General features: G+C 38.6%; 1 protein-coding gene across 3 annotated transcripts in view; it reads left to right on the forward strand.

The window, feature by feature from the left end:
- kcnh4b (potassium voltage-gated channel, subfamily H (eag-related), member 4b) overlaps positions 1-15,898 on the forward strand; it is a 42,469-nt gene that overhangs the window by 11,976 nt on the left and 14,595 nt on the right. For all 3 annotated transcript variants that reach the window (XM_082543152.1, XM_082543154.1, XM_082543153.1), the window contains exons 3-6: positions 2,269-2,502; positions 4,770-4,901; positions 5,382-5,515; positions 14,625-14,865. In XM_082543152.1, coding sequence (XP_082399278.1) covers positions 2,269-2,502; positions 4,770-4,901; positions 5,382-5,515; positions 14,625-14,865 — 741 coding nt within the window. The remainder of the gene's footprint in view (positions 1-2,268; positions 2,503-4,769; positions 4,902-5,381; positions 5,516-14,624; positions 14,866-15,898) is intronic.

Below are 15,898 nucleotides of genomic sequence, written 5' to 3' on the forward strand. Positions count from 1 at the left end.
TCTGCCTGCTGATGGATCAGACTAATGCCTGTCTCCTTCTATAATTCCACAGTGACAGTTTAGTTGCTGCTCGCTGCACACCCAAGAAAGGTTGTCACCGCTCAGAAAAGACATCCCCTGTCGACTGCTTTCTCTTCAGCCCGGCCAATTAAAGTGCTAGATTATGGAAAGTGCAGCAGCAGCTGTTTAATACTCCTTCTTAGACTTTCTCTCTGTGGAATCGTGAGCATACAGAGCAGTCTATCGGTCTGTCTGTCTGTCTGTGTGCTGCCTCTTACTCTCTGGGCACAAATTCTGCAGTCTGATGTTTTCAATTTGACAGCAGAGACAAGTCAGTTACTTTGCTGAGGCCTCAATAGTAACTTGTTCAAAGAAATAATGAGCAAATATGCATAAATACTTCCTGGATTATTACAGCAAATTCAGTATAAAGATGAATGACCTTTTCAGTAAAGCAGATTTCAAACCACAAATATTTTTACATACCCTTAAAGTCAAAGTAGTGTGTTTTCTAACATCTGAAGCATCTATTCTATGAGATCCACGCTGTATCTACTGCTTATGAACAACATAATGCAATCTAAAGTAGTAAAGCCATACTTTTTGTGCTGACAGGTTCAGCTACAGTATCTGTTAATGTTTCTAGCTTCAGGCTGTTTATTTTGTCTGCAGAAGTCATTTTCTACCAGACTATGTTTCACTCACCACATTCTGCCTGGAAGCCTGTAGGTGAGGAGTCACAAATCTAGTGTAAGCTGGTGGTTGTTTGACACTCGCTGAGCATTTGTAAGGATACAAAAACTGGAGACTGATGATTGTTTTCTCTTCTTTGTTGCAAAGTTGTGAAAAGAGACTGAAATATGGGTTTGACTGTGTGTCCTAAAGAGGAAATGAATCAGGAAAACAAAGTGGTAATATCAGCTCAGTGACTGAAAATACCCAGCATTATCCAGATTAAATAAACATTATATAATATGGTTACTTTTTTATCATCGCAACAATGTGTATGCTTCTATGTATTGCATTTAGAAAATGTGGGATGTAATGCAACACACTAAAAAAAAACCCAAGTCATTCTGGTATACACATAACCAAAATGTTTGCCATACAAAGGAACCTCACTGCAGCAAGGTCACATGCTTGTAGCAAGCGAGGGAACATGTGACATCAAACTCTATCCTGTCATCAAGATTAACACATGTAGATATGCAGAAGAAATGTAGAGCCTTTGAATACTACAGCCTTGAGTTACTGGGATAAGATCTCAGACCGACGAACGTGCTTTGTGGCTTTATGTCCTGCAGAAATAACTAAACAAGAGCTGTCCGTGGTGCTGAAATGGAACCAAAGCAAAGCTGTTTTGTTGCAGAATTAAACAAGTGCAGAGGCAATAACCACATCATACGATCCACATGTAAACTAAAGCAAATATTCCACCACGTCAATGTCACATTTGCATGCTTAGATGTTCTGCAGCTTTCACTGAAGTACACTGTATTTTCTAATCTGCAGCTCCATAAATGTGGCATCACATCAGTCAAACATAGAACAAACAGGTAAATGAACCTGTTCAGTCAAATTAAACTGAGTCACTCACTCTGGCACCTTATGAGATGAAATTGAAAAGGTGAAATTGAGTGTGGCTTTATACTGGTCATTCTTAAAGCATTTGCTTTCTTTCTCCAGTCATACTTCATATTTATGTTTATATTCCACTGGCACATTTCCATTTTCCTCCATCTCTCTATTATCCACTCGATTTTTAAATTGAAGAGTCAAGACTCTTCTCGGTTCATATCCTCAAATTAGCAGTAAGCCTAAAGCCCAGTGGGAAAATCGGTCACTAACCTTTGTGGTGCTCATAAACCCCAGTCGACTGTTTTATGTCATACTGTCTGCAGTGCATGATGCCAATTTCTTTCAGTATCATTCAACATTCCTAATAACCACCATCAAAGATCCAAAATGACCTGATGAAGGCTTGGGGAAATTAATTTCGGCTGAAAATGAATCCACACTAAACTCTGATTCATGTTTTCTTTGAAAAGCTTTGACGTAAATTCAAAGAACTAACTGGACTTTGATTCCCTGTGTGAAGAAGAGATAATGTATTAAACACCAGGCTAAACATGATGCATGAAGCTCGGCCTTGCTTGTTACTGACATTCATATCAAAAACCTCTCTGTTTCACAAACGCATGTAAAAAAAATCTACCTCTGCTTCTATACTTCTAACACATCTTTACCTTCTCATGTTCCACATCACAGACAGTAATTTCCTGCTGGGTAATGCCCAGGGTCACCGTGGGTACCCCATTGTGTACTGCTCAGATGGCTTCTGCGAATTGACGGGCTTTACAAGAACTGAGGTGATGCAGAAGAACTGCAGCTGCCGCTTCCTGTACGGGGCCGACACCAGCGAGCAAGTGGCCCAACAGATGGAGAAGGCTCTGGAGAGCCGAGAAGAGTACCAGGCTGAGGTCCACTTTTACAAGAAGAACGGTGGGTGCATACTGCAGAAGCTGTAGAAATAAAGTAGATCCCAGCTGCTCCAATATTATTAACTACATTATTTTGTTTTGATCAACCAGCAGCCTGATCAAAATGAAAAAAACATTTTTTTCAACATTTTGAAGAGTGCATTTATTTTTAGATGAGAGCTCAATGTTCTGGTTGAATTATGAATGCAGAATTTAAAAGAGCGGTTAAGCAGTGCCCTACGTGCTTTTTAGAGAGTTGGTGTTCCTCAATTTTCATTATAATTAATACAAAACAATAAGATTAAGGCAGAGTAAGAGGTTCTGAGAGGAGTTGTGTACCCTATTTCCACAGCTAATGCAGGATAAGGTACTGTACGTAGTGTCTTGAATTACCTCCTTCCTTCTAACTTCTGGCTAATCCTTCTGACTCAGAATATGATGTCATGCATTAGGAGAGAACATACAACACTGTTTAAGCCTCATTGATTGGCACGCAGGATTATACTCATTCGACAGAGGCTCAAACCTGCTTCCTCAGGGTGTGTGAACTGCTTATTATACAATTGGATTGTCAAATCTGGACTTTAACAAAAACACGACTGCTTTTAATCTTTTTATTTCTTATTTTTTTAGAGTAAAGCAAGTAAAAGTCAGGAACTGCTGCTAAAACTGATTTTTAATTCACCACAGTTAATAAAAAGTAGACACCAAAAAAGCAGAAGGCTAGAACAAAGACTGTGAAAGTCAAAAAGGAAAATGCAGTTTGAAAGCTAGAATCTCACTTGGCAAATGTTCACGACTGGTAGAGTATATAAAGAAGTCTGTCACCGAAGGAATTCACTACACGTAAACTCCTCTAGTGTGTACAATTTGCAAGCACAAACACTCACAAATGGCTTGCTGCCTGTTGTATTTACACTGACAGGCTTGCACTAAAACACCACCATCTACAATGTTTTCTTCCCCCTTCTTTCCTCCCTGTCTGTGTTTGACACACGAACAAGCACACTATAGAGACACTAAAGAAGATGTGAAACATCTGTTTGGTGGCAGAGCACAATTTCTACAGAGTCTCCTAATGAGCATACTGGTTTCTGGTGGGGTCTTGGATCTGTGCTGTTCCTTCCCTCTCTTACTTGTTATATCCAACCCTCTAACTTTCTCTTTCACTTTGTGTTCTATCCTGCAGATCACTGTCTACAGCTAATTTGGGGCATATTTATAGAAAGGCTATGCCATATGCCAAGGATATGACAAGTAGCCACAGTTCAGCGATGGTGACATGATGTGAAATTGCACAACCTTGGCTTGAGAAACTGATGCCATTAAGGCAATGGGGTGCACAAGACCCCACGTGAATTTGATTGCCAATCAGGACCTCTAGACCACAAAGGTTTGGCGTAATTAAATTCAAATCAACCAGAGAATCACCACAAAACAACCAACAGGATACAAAGGGATCACAAATATAGAAAAAACCAGTGTGATGAGCCATAAAGAGATTTTAAAGAAAGACAGGAAGAATGCACACTTTCCAAAATAAATAAATAAATACCAAGGACACAGTGACTAAATAAGGCCCCAAATACACAGAAAACAATCAGTTGTGAGCCTCACTGAGACTGAAAACAAGTACAAAGAGAAAGTCCACAGAGAGTCTAACCACACAAATGCCACAAAGTAAAGACAACCAGCAAAAACAACTCAACTAATCTCAGGGAATACAACATATAAAGAGTATGCCAACATCTTTCAGTTTACCAATGGGACTCAAACTGATATCTGGTCTGGATTAAAGTCATCAAAAGGTGGAAGGAGTCTGGGTCAGCTACACAATAGGCTGTACGACATTAAATCAATAAAGAGAACGAAAACTAAACAAGCAAAGCTTCAATAAACAGGACAACTATCCCCCCAAATGAAATAAATAAAAGGGAAGCAGGGACCCGAGGATGCTGGAGAGTAAAGGAAGGAGAGAGGGTGGAGCAGAACAAAGAAGGAAGCAGGAAAGAGGAATTAAAGACAAACAGCCAAACAAACTCTCCAACTAAATGTTGTACCTCTTCCATCTCTTTTCTCCAGTGGGCACATTGTTTCATAAAGTTTATTTGGAGGTACAAACAGGTTTTTTCTTTAATTAATATGCCATCATATTATTCAAATCCCTTTTTATGCTACACCAGCTTTTCTTTAAAGCTCTACACGGCACAGGATGAGCATTTGTCTCCATTCTCCAAATGAGGTGAAAGGAAAACTATTACTAAATGATCATTTCTGCTTCTGTTGCAGGTGTGGCCTTCTGGTGTCTGTTGGACATTGTGCCCATAAAAAACGAGAAGGGCGAAATGGTTCTCTTTCTCTTCTCATTCAAAGACATCACTGACACCTACGAAAAGGGCCGCCTCAACAGCAAGAAGGAATGTAAGTTGAAAGGTTTGTTTTTAGGGGGGGGGGGGGAAACTGCTTTTATTTGCTTACTAAGAGCATGATTTACGAGCGGGTCATGCTCGAGCCCCTAGCTTTCATTTTCTCTGTGTGTTCTTGTTCATCACTGTCACATCCTACACAGCAGTTTTGTTTGGGCTGGCAGTTGTTCATTGAACTCAGACAGTTGTTTCTAATTGGGAGTTTGATTCAAGCCGCAATGTGTCTTCAAGTGGAACCTGAACACAGTCTGCCACAAATACCAATGCCAGGGGAAATACGCCCTTGTTTTGGCAACATGAATTTGGATAAGAGTCTTAGGATAGTGGAGCTTGTGTTTTTGTGTCTTAGTTGTGTAACTACACCAGAGAAAAACTTCAGATATTGAGTTGGATGGCACTGTTTTTTTTTTTCTCATATATCGCCATCTCACAACAAAGTTTACAGCCTTGCGACTTAACTGAATCTGTGTGACAGTTTCAGAGGACAAGATGCACAGGGGGAAGAGTACTTCTCACTTCAGTGAGGCCAGGAAGCGTGGACACACCATGCTGTACCAGCTGACCAGCCAATTCTCCAGTGGAGGCAAAGGAGAGGTCAACCTGGGTGGAGTGAGTATACCTCTATCACTCATATTTGACTGGATGTGATGGGTTTTTTTTTCTATTTTTCCCTGCATGTCATCTAAAAAGATAAGCAGAAGTTGCTTAGACATGCAGCACCTTCACACCTGAGCTTAAATTATTAATTCTGACATCTAAAACATGAGATTTTAAGAGGACATTATCAGGGAAGTCTTGGTCCAGATTCCAAGAGTGTGGCCTAGCTCTGTTAAAAATTAAACTTATGACTTTGCTATTTTTGGTGCTGTTTTAATCCTACTTTTTTGTATGCAAGCTGTTGTTTGGTGGATTTAAATGGACAAAGAGCAAGGTCAGTGCAACAACTGTGGTTGATTGCAAGATGGCTCTCACTGCTGGTGAGGGGCTATTGGTCATAGATTAAGCTGAATGCATCGTTCTAATAATTTTTTTAAAAACATGCCGACACCTCCCAAACCTTTGGGTTATAGGTTATTATGGCAAAGGTCTGTTCTCATAAATAACCTCTACTCTCAGCTTCAAATAAGGCTGCTCTGTGTAACACTAAAGTATCATACAGAGTCCTGGGAAAGTTATTTTCACATTTATTTAACTACCTAAAGTTGGGTAGCTGACCCTCTAATTCATTTATTAGCAGGTTCTAGCAATGCACAGTCAATTGTATTCTCACCTGTAGTCTTTTTAGTCGCTCACCTGAAAGTTTGTTGTGCGCCCCATCCTCTTCATATCACCAGCAGTTACTTCCACTCATTTTTGCTTCACGTCACCAGATATAATTCACTTTCAAAGGTTTCATGTTGCCACAAATCACTTTCAGTGTCATGATTTTTTTCCCCTTCCTTTTATTTCTCATAATATCAAGTGGACAAAATTATACAATTCTATGTGAATTTATGTTTTGTTTTTTTGTTTTGTTTTTTTAACTTTGGTTTCTTTATTCGAAGTAATCTGTCAGTTGAAAGCAGCATCAGGAAAGGCACTCTATACCTTCTCTGTTCTCCAAAGCATTAAATAAATGAAAAATAGCTACATAACAATTACATAAAGGTTAAGTAATCAACAGAGAATAAGCTTCATACATATATACAATACTGGAAATAAATAATTAGTTAAAAATAGTCAAAAAATGTCTGCAGGTGGAAAATCTTTAACAGTTTAGTGGTTAGACAGCAAGCTAGCTATTATGTCTAAGATGCTAATAAGCTTAGCAAAAGCCACAACTTTTAATTTTCCTGGTTCCAGTTTGTGTCATACTTTTCACACTTACAGTCCATCTACAGTAGCTGCCAGTAGTTTGTAGATTAGTCCATCACTTCCAGGAAAATACAGTTAGCAATATTATCTGCCAACATTAGCCATTAGAAATATGGCGATCACTGACTGGTCACTAGAGCTGTGTGACTAAGGCCTTATTCACTTGATTCTTTCATTGTCACCATGATTGTGACGTACAAAATGTCACTTGACTGAAAAACCTTAATGTGGGTGAGTGCTCACCAAGCTGACCAGCTAAGCTAGGTTAGAAAGCTGCATTCACAAACTATACAGGTGCACTGCACATAGCCACAAATGAAGGCTACGTATTGCACAAATTTGTTGGACAACAAGCCATAATATTATCAGGTAATCCATTAAAAATGCTTCAGTATGCTCCAACAGGATCCAGAGTAAGGCCCAGCAGATCGCTGTGGGCTTCAGCTGCCTGTTCACAACACCTGTCAATCAATGTGGCACAGCCTAATTCAGCTGGATAAAAAAATCCCCCCAGTCAGAGTTTGGTTGGCCAGATCCCAGTAAACTAAATGTGGGCCAAACACTGTCTTTCTGTATGACAAAACAGGCCATGTCAACAACAGTGAGAGGCTGAATTCAAATTTTTATATGTAACTTAAAGATAAAAATACAACAAATAATTAATGTTCTCTGATTTTCTTTTAGCATGTACATCCCAAATATATTACTTGTCCAATTCTCAGTCTAAACAAATAAGGATTAAAGGATGCTTAAGTTTGCTTCGTTAGCTTAATTTTTGGTGATTTCACAGTGCCTACATCCATTTTTAATTTAAAGTCTATGGAGGCTGCTATACACCAGCATGCATTCACTTAAATTGCAACTAGGCCATTAATGTAATCTATAAATTTAAATAGAATGTAAATGGATTAGAAGAGCAACCTGGCTGATATGTTAATGTAACTAAATAAATTCCCTGTTTTCTGTTTTAGGATAATTTTGGATCATTTGGATATCATATCTTTTGCCAGCCCTTTGTAGATAGGAATACCACTATTTTGTCTATTTTTTTTTCCGTGTATGTGTGTGTTTCAAGGGCCTTTAGAGACCTTTAGCTGTGGTTATTATTTCTACATAAAAAAGGCTTTTATAGGCTTGAATAAAAAGTCATGCCTCGCGCCATGCTGTGATATTCATGAGAACAAGCTTCTGTTTTGCCCTCAGATCCAAACGGGAGCAGTTTTTCTGACAGAGCACCATTTTGAGATAATCCCACTCATTCCCCACAGAGGTTCGGTTACTGACCGAGTCTGCACTCAAACCTGTCCTTCAAATATGTGTTTGATCACAAGGGACTAAAAGCAATTCAAAACTTTTCAGGGATAAAGGTTTTGGTTTTTTTCGAGTGAACCTGTGAGACATCTGCGTCTGGTTCAGGCAGAAAACATTCAAAATACATTTTTTGAATAAAAAGTGGTGCGTGTTTTTAGAGGATCATTTAGCTGTTAAGTGCCTGAAACCAAAACACTTGTTAATTTTAGTCCAGAAATTGAGTGGCCCAGTAAAACTTTACAGCTGAATATCATTATTTTTAAAGTGTTTCTGCCATTTTTACACTATGTCGCTCACCTGACACTGAATTTTAAGCTCCCACAGCAGTGACACACGGCCAACCTTTAAAAGAAACGAGAATCTCACACAGGATTGCCCTTTTTTAATTTCACCGCACATAATTTTGCAGGTATATACTGCTCAAATATAAGAAGTTACAGTAAAAGTCAGAATAACTGACTACTGAAAGCTCATTTATATTAGAAAATAAAATAAACTGTTACTAAGAACCCAAGAGACAAGACATTTACTTCACATTGCAGGTAGTAGTGTCGACTTTTAAATAATTATGACCAATCAGAGCGTGGATAAGACAATGCCAGCACTTTGAAAGGGTCACATTGGTATTTAATTGAGAAATCAAGCATGTTTACACTCAGTTGAAACAGCACCAAAACTGCGGGCTTTAAGAAAAATAGGAAAAAACGAAGTGATAATACTCTGCTGCATGCAGCTGACCCGCATCTTGTTAATACTTCCAAAATCAAAATCTCGACTGCTGCTTTCAAACCTGACCTGCGGGTGCCTTCATTGGAATCGGTGTGCTACACCTCCCTCCATCTGCCAAGCCTCCTGCTGCACTCCTTTTCCACCTACTTACAGATGCCAGTGCTGATACCATACGCGCACCGATCACACACACATTTGAAAGTGCACACACATTTCACAAAAACATCCAAACAAAGGAAGAGAGCAACATATGACCATAAAATCAACATTCAGATTCTATGCCAGCTCTCGAGGATGTATTTTTAAGTCATTTCTCAGGGATATTAATACAAATTCAACACATTTCTGTCTCTCATGTCCTCCCCTTCTCACACATGCACACACTTTTTACAAACCTCCGTTATTCCCCTACTCCACCTCTACTACCAGAATAATCGTTTTAAAGTGTTGAGCAAATTCCCAAAGAGATTAGATTATTCTTTTCCTATGAACACCGAGCCAAGGGCAACTTCGCTAGGGACAAAATAGTTGCAGAGAAACAATCGATAGCTCACGATCTGATATGTAACTCCTATTGCAGCGAAGGGAAGACAGGTGTGTATGAAAAGTAGCACATCAGCAGACCAGTGAATGCAACACGTTTAAAATCCACAGCAAAGCCAAAGACGGAGGCTGAATTTTAGTTTATTTTTTTTAAACTTTTGAGTTAAAATGTGACTTCAGTGCACAATAAAAGCCCACACAAGCCAGTGCTCTTGCCTAATTTATTCGTGACCTCAGGGACTGATAGTTGCATAAAAAGGCAATTTCTAGCAGCATCATATCTTTCTGAGCCAACATGTGATGATGCAGTCTTATAAACGCGGACGCAACGAGCATGTGTTGATGCAAAGCAGAAACATCTGCTGTTTAGAATAAAAGCGACATTTTATTTGTTTTGTGTTTCTTTGACAGCTCATTGGATGGTGTCTGCGCGAGTCTTTCAGTCACTTTTATCTTTCAGACATCACCAGTGTCAAAAACAAAGCAAAAAAGCAGTTTGTAAAGGGATTATTTTCAAAGCAGTAATAATAAAATGCAACAGACCAGATGAAATGTGTCTGCTTGTTTATTTGCATGAGCAGACTTTTTTCATCTCAGCATTGAGTGCATGTTCGGTTAATTTTATTTGGGTTTTGCACAGTTTGGCACATATTGTATTTGTATGTAAGTTTTATTAATTGACTGGCTTCACAAACAGACTTTATAACTACAATTTTGTAGGCACTGGGGTTCATTTTAGAGACCTGTTAATGCACCCGCCTGTACATTTACATAACACTGCTGCACATTAACTATCATTTTAATAAGTGAATGTGCTTCTCTGAATGACAAAATAAACAAATAATACATTAAGAAGTGATTGGATGGAATATTCTAGATGCTGCTTTCTGTTTTGTTCATGCAGTTATTTTAGTGTTTGGCAATGCTTAATTTTAAAATCCAAGTGCTGTCAAATTTTTTGTTTGTTTCTTTTTTCTTTTTGTACTTTCGTACTTATTTTTTTTACGTACATTTGCCTGATGGTAAATGTTAGAAAAATAAATTTAAAAATGGGAGAAAAATATATGAAAAAAACAATACAGAAGATTATTTAATACACTGTACTGTATTTTCTTACAGTCCTGTTTCCTAAATAGCTAAATGTTCTATCTATCTATCTATCTATCTATCTATCTATCTATCTATCTATCTATCTATCTATCTATCTATCTATCTATCTTAAATATATATTTTATATATATGTTTTGGAGGCAGTGTTTTTGGCCTCAGCTACATTTGAATATGTGCTAAAAGGAAAAAATGGAAAAGGTGGGAAACAAAATCCAAAACATAACCACTGATGAGTACAGCGAACTCTACATTTGTGCAGATGTTATGTGAAAATTCAGGCACCATAGCAAAAGTACTTAAGGGCAGTGAATTCACTATAAAAGAAAAAAGTTTAAAAAAAAATGAAGACACTGAAACCAGTTTTGCTTGACTTGAAAAAGTCAACATAACATAGCCGTGTGAACTACATCGGTTCATTTATATTGAATAAGTGGATCAAATGCACGTCTTACCCCAAACCATCACCCATCCTACTCCCCCTTCTTTTTTAGCTTTAACCACCGTTCTCTGCATTTCTTCTTCCTCTCCATCTGTCACTCTAACCCATGCTCTAACCTCATCTCGTTTTGGCTTCATCCTGCTGTCTTTCTGCATATACTCCCATTTTCTTCTACTTAAATTGTCTCGCCCTTCTTTGCTAGTGCAGCTTACATACTGAACTTTGCTTTTAAAACTTTTTTTTATGTAATGCTTACATTTTGAGTATGTACACTTAACTCAAACACTTCCATTTTCTGTGAGGTTAGCAGCAGTTTAAAGGGCAATATTCCAGAATGATACAACAGCTGAAATAACAGAAAAATGTGATTTATAATACTAATGAAGTCTAATAATAATAAGATATATTTTTTTGATATTGGCTCCTTTTTCACTAATTTTCAGCCCAGCTCTTGTACTGGACCATTTTCAGAGTAATGTTAACATTTACCTTTAGCTCATTCAAGCATCAAAAAGGCACCGAAACCAAGGGATACACCAGTGTTGTGAGTACAGCTAACAAACAACTTAGCAAACAAACAATTTTAAATTGAATTCTTAGGCACTTTATTAGAAAACACATTTAAAAATTTTCATTTTAATTTGTTTAGTCAAATCTATGAAAAGGACCAAATGTAGCACAGGCATAAAACAGTTTTTCTGCTCTATCAAGATTAGCTATTAGCCAAAAGAGTTGGCGTTTTTCAGAATACATGAGGAAACCGGACAAGTGCCAGGACTTCAGTTGATCCATCTACTATTCACTAAGGCTTAATCAAAAAAGCCATTCTTAAGGAAGAGAAATGAGGAGAAAAGACTGAGGTGTGCTAAATTACACTAGAAGTAAACAACAGCTCTTATAGAGTAATGGATCCAAATGTGAAATTCTGGGTTCAAAGGACTTCAGAAAAGTAAAGGAACCATCTTTAATACACAGTGGAGACTCTGTCATGTTTTGGGTCTGCATTTCAGCCAGTGGTGTTAGGGATCTGATGATATGATGAATGCAAAAAACCCACATCCCAAACACACTGCCAATGCAGTAAAAGCATAGCTGGATTGAAAAACACACACAGTGGAACACAATCAGTCATGGACTGGCCTCCCCAGAGTTCAGACCTCAATAGCAGTGTGAGATCATCTTGACAGAGAACAGAACAAAAGGTCGCCAGCATCCACAGAAGAGCTTTGAATGTCCTTCAAGAAGCCTGGAGAACTAATCCTGAAGACTACTTAAAGAAATTACAAGAAAGCTTGACTAAGAGAGTTGAGTATGTGTAGAAGAATAACTAATAATAATTCCATGTGTGTTTGCACATTTCACCAAACAAAGTTTAAAGAAATGAGGAGTGGGTCAAGACTTTTGCACAGTCCTGTATTTCTGCGTATGGTACTGTTGATCCTTAAGGCATGTTGATACTTTTCATATTTTGAATGCAGGGCTTACTTATTGTGATATTGATGTTTCTCCTTAAGTAAAGAATCAATATCCTTCCTCCACTGCTTTACTCTGACTATTAATACATTTTCTTTTTTTTCCTCCTTCCCTGTCTGTATCTTAGTAGCTGTTAGCTAACAATGGTGTGCTCTGCCTCCACATCAAGCCAGCCATATCTATTTTGACTAGATCTCTATTTGTAGCTCATCGACCTGTCAGGCAAGGATCCGTAGCTTTGCTCAAACACATGTAGACACACTCCAGATCTTTAAATGGGACCACAGCCAGAAAGCCGAAGCAGAGGTGGCAACTTGCTGCTTAAAGAATTGTGATTTTGAAACAGAAAGTTTACAAATCTGTTATATTTGTAGTGTGTAATAAAACTGAAGCACACTGACAAGCAAATCAGACTTGATTTCAGGCAGCTCCACGTCCCAGGGGAGAGATGTTGCCACTTTTCACATAATTGGAAAAATAGTGCCGTCTGGAGCCTCATGAAGTTGTGAAGCAAACACAAAAACTGACCTGAGCTTTCACATCTTACTTTCTCTCTTTCTTTTTTTACTTATTATTTCTTTACTCACCGTGAATGTTTATCTCCAGTCTCTTGTTGTTACACAGTTAAGTAGACGACACCTTGATTGCTGATTTTGCCAAGCTGAACATAATATTGCAAAGTCCATTACGCGCAGTTATCCAGGATTTGCACAATAAGTTCAGACTCAATCAGAATGCATAATCTAGACAGTATAATGCCCTGTTGTGACATTTAAATTATGTTTGTGGCCATTTCAACACTAAGTTTGCTATGTAGTAGTTTGTGGTTGAGGGTGAAGGGGGTTGCATATTAAGCCATGTGTATCTCCTAAGCCCAAAGACCTCTGGGAGATGTAGTTGGAACAGTAGCCCCAACGGCTACAGTTTGAGTTAATGATGTGTGAAGACCAGCTGTAGCTGTGTGACATGCACTCCCATGCGTGCCTGCAAATGCTAGGCTTTTCTTTCCTAATCACTGCGATGTGGCTCGACTCCCTGCATCGAGAACCAAAAGTCTGGTGGGCTTTGCGACCTCTGTGATGTAAGGCAAATGAAAAAAAAGAAAAAAGGAAACAGTCAGGGTTTCGCTGACATTGCTTGAACTGTCATCAGAGTGGACACAGCTGTTGATGATAGAAAAGGATTTAGACAGAGACCAGAAAACCCACTGATAGTGTGATAATAAAATCTTTTGCACAATCTTTTAATACGTGGTTTCTGAGGGAACACTTGGATCATCCTTTTTTTCCTTGGAAACACTGGAGTATGTCATCTCTCTGATGTTTCTCCTTTTTTTTTTAAGTAAACGTTGCCTGTTGTCTTCCAATTACTCAAATAGAATCTGTCATTTTCCTCTGAGGTGCCCAGGCAGCATCAGGGCCCAAACACGAAATCTCCCATTAAGCCTTAATTAACCAGCTTCTTCTTTTGGGTTCACCTGTTCCCAAAGTGCTCACACTGTTTTTAGATGGGATTACTGCTCATTTATCTCGCCTTTTCTTTCCCCTCTCACCGCTGTCATAGGTAACAGCTTCTCCTCATGTCTCCCAAACACGGTTAAGGCTATTATGTGGCAAGTGCATGGCCCCATTTGGAGAGTTGCAGTCTCATTATGCTTTGAATGGCTTCCCATTTCATCTGCAATACTTTTCACCACTGGATTTTCAAAATGTGAGAAAAGATAACTGCAATGCACGGTCAATCTAGTGGTATGCCGCGTTTTTCTCATAACAACATAACTACCACGACACTTGGATACCTGAGATTTGAAGCATGAATGACATTTGGAAGTGTGAAGCCGAGCCACGTGTGAAATTATAGACACTCACTGTGTTGTTACTGCCCAGACATTGTAGAGGTCTTATCACTGGGTACAGGAGAAGAGATAACCAGCAGCATTACCATATCTGTTTCACTTGAGTTGCCTACCACGGTGAATCATCAGCGGTCAGCGCACAAGAGAGGGTGTTGACATTTACATTGTCTGTTTCTGCTAAATCTTGGCACCGTGGTGTCCATCACAATACTCCACCTCGTGACCATCTGGTTATCCAGTTATTCATTTATGCAGCTCCTCAAGTGCACTTTGTGTGTTTTGGTTATTTATCAAGTAAAGCTTCAAATTCATGAGGCTGTGGTTTCCCTTTATCGTACATGTTTGAAGGAATATTAGAGGTTGTGCTTGAAAGTTTGAAACTTTATTCACCTGTTTGTTTACAGAGAATGATGGACAAACCTGCAATACCGGAGTACAAGGTGGCAGCGGTGCAGAAGTCACGCTTCATCCTGCTCCACTACAGTGTTTCGAAAGCGCTGTGGGACTGGCTCATTCTGCTGGCTACCTTCTACGTGGCTGTCACCGTGCCCTACAATGTCAGCTTCACGCCACACGATGATGCCATCACAGCTGCACGCTCCACTATTGTCAGTGACATTGCAGTGGAAATGCTTTTTATTATAGGTAAGTTTTTAAAGACGTAATTGGGAAAGATGATTAGATTAAAAACATATCAATTATGAAACTCTAGAGAGATTCCAGTGTAACAATTTGGTCAATATCTAATGACAGTATTGATGTTTTTTTTGTCCTTTTTGGTGTTTTGTTATTATTTACTCTCCTTTTCTTCCAGGAAAACAAATAAATATTCTTTATTAAACATAACTAACATGTTTTAAAGGCTTTTAGGTATTCTTAACACTGTTTTTCAACATTTACCCAATGCAAAATTGATGTGACACAACAAATATTGGTCCATAACACTGGTTTGTCAAAATTAGACTTTATCAGTATTCCAAAGATGTCCCCGTATCCCTGCTCAAGATAAAACATGATCACATTTCGGTGTTTTCGAAGCATTTTTCAACATGCTGATGTAAGGTTTTACTCCAACATCTATCCATTTGTGCCATCTATGGCACCATGGAAACCAAAACAATCCAAGCAGCCTTTTCTTAGAAATGTCCCCTCTTATTCAGGTTACCTGGGTTTAGGAGTCCCTTCAGGATGTACTTGGTCTCTTTGAGGGACTCTTCTTAGTTCAATAAAGCACCCAAGGGATAAATTAAGGTGGCTGGCTTGCAACACGCTCCTCTGAGCATGGGTTTGGAGTTTATGTCAGATTCCTGATGCCATCAACTTGGCACAAACGGGCATGAGATTGCTTGTTTCTGAAAGCTCATTTACTTAGAGTCTACCCATTTCTAGTTAAATGAATAATTAATGAATTCCATATTAAAGCTGAAAGGGGCATGAAAGGGGCTCAATTCGCTCCAGGAACACGGTGTAATGAAACATCTTTTTAATGCTGATGTATTTGTTTGTGTTTTTTTTTTTAATTATTTAATTATTTATTGTGTTCCCATAAATGCTAAATATTCAATGAAAAATAAAATGTGCATCCAACGATGAGCTTTCATCTCAACTGAGGTGTTGCTAATTCAAATAGTTTGCATGTTACATGCTTGCCATGTGGTGACGTCAAGGTTATATGTTT

This window comes from Aulonocara stuartgranti, assembly GCF_965226115.1.
Source record: "Aulonocara stuartgranti genome assembly, chromosome: 8".
Taxonomy (NCBI): domain Eukaryota; kingdom Metazoa; phylum Chordata; class Actinopteri; order Cichliformes; family Cichlidae; genus Aulonocara; species Aulonocara stuartgranti.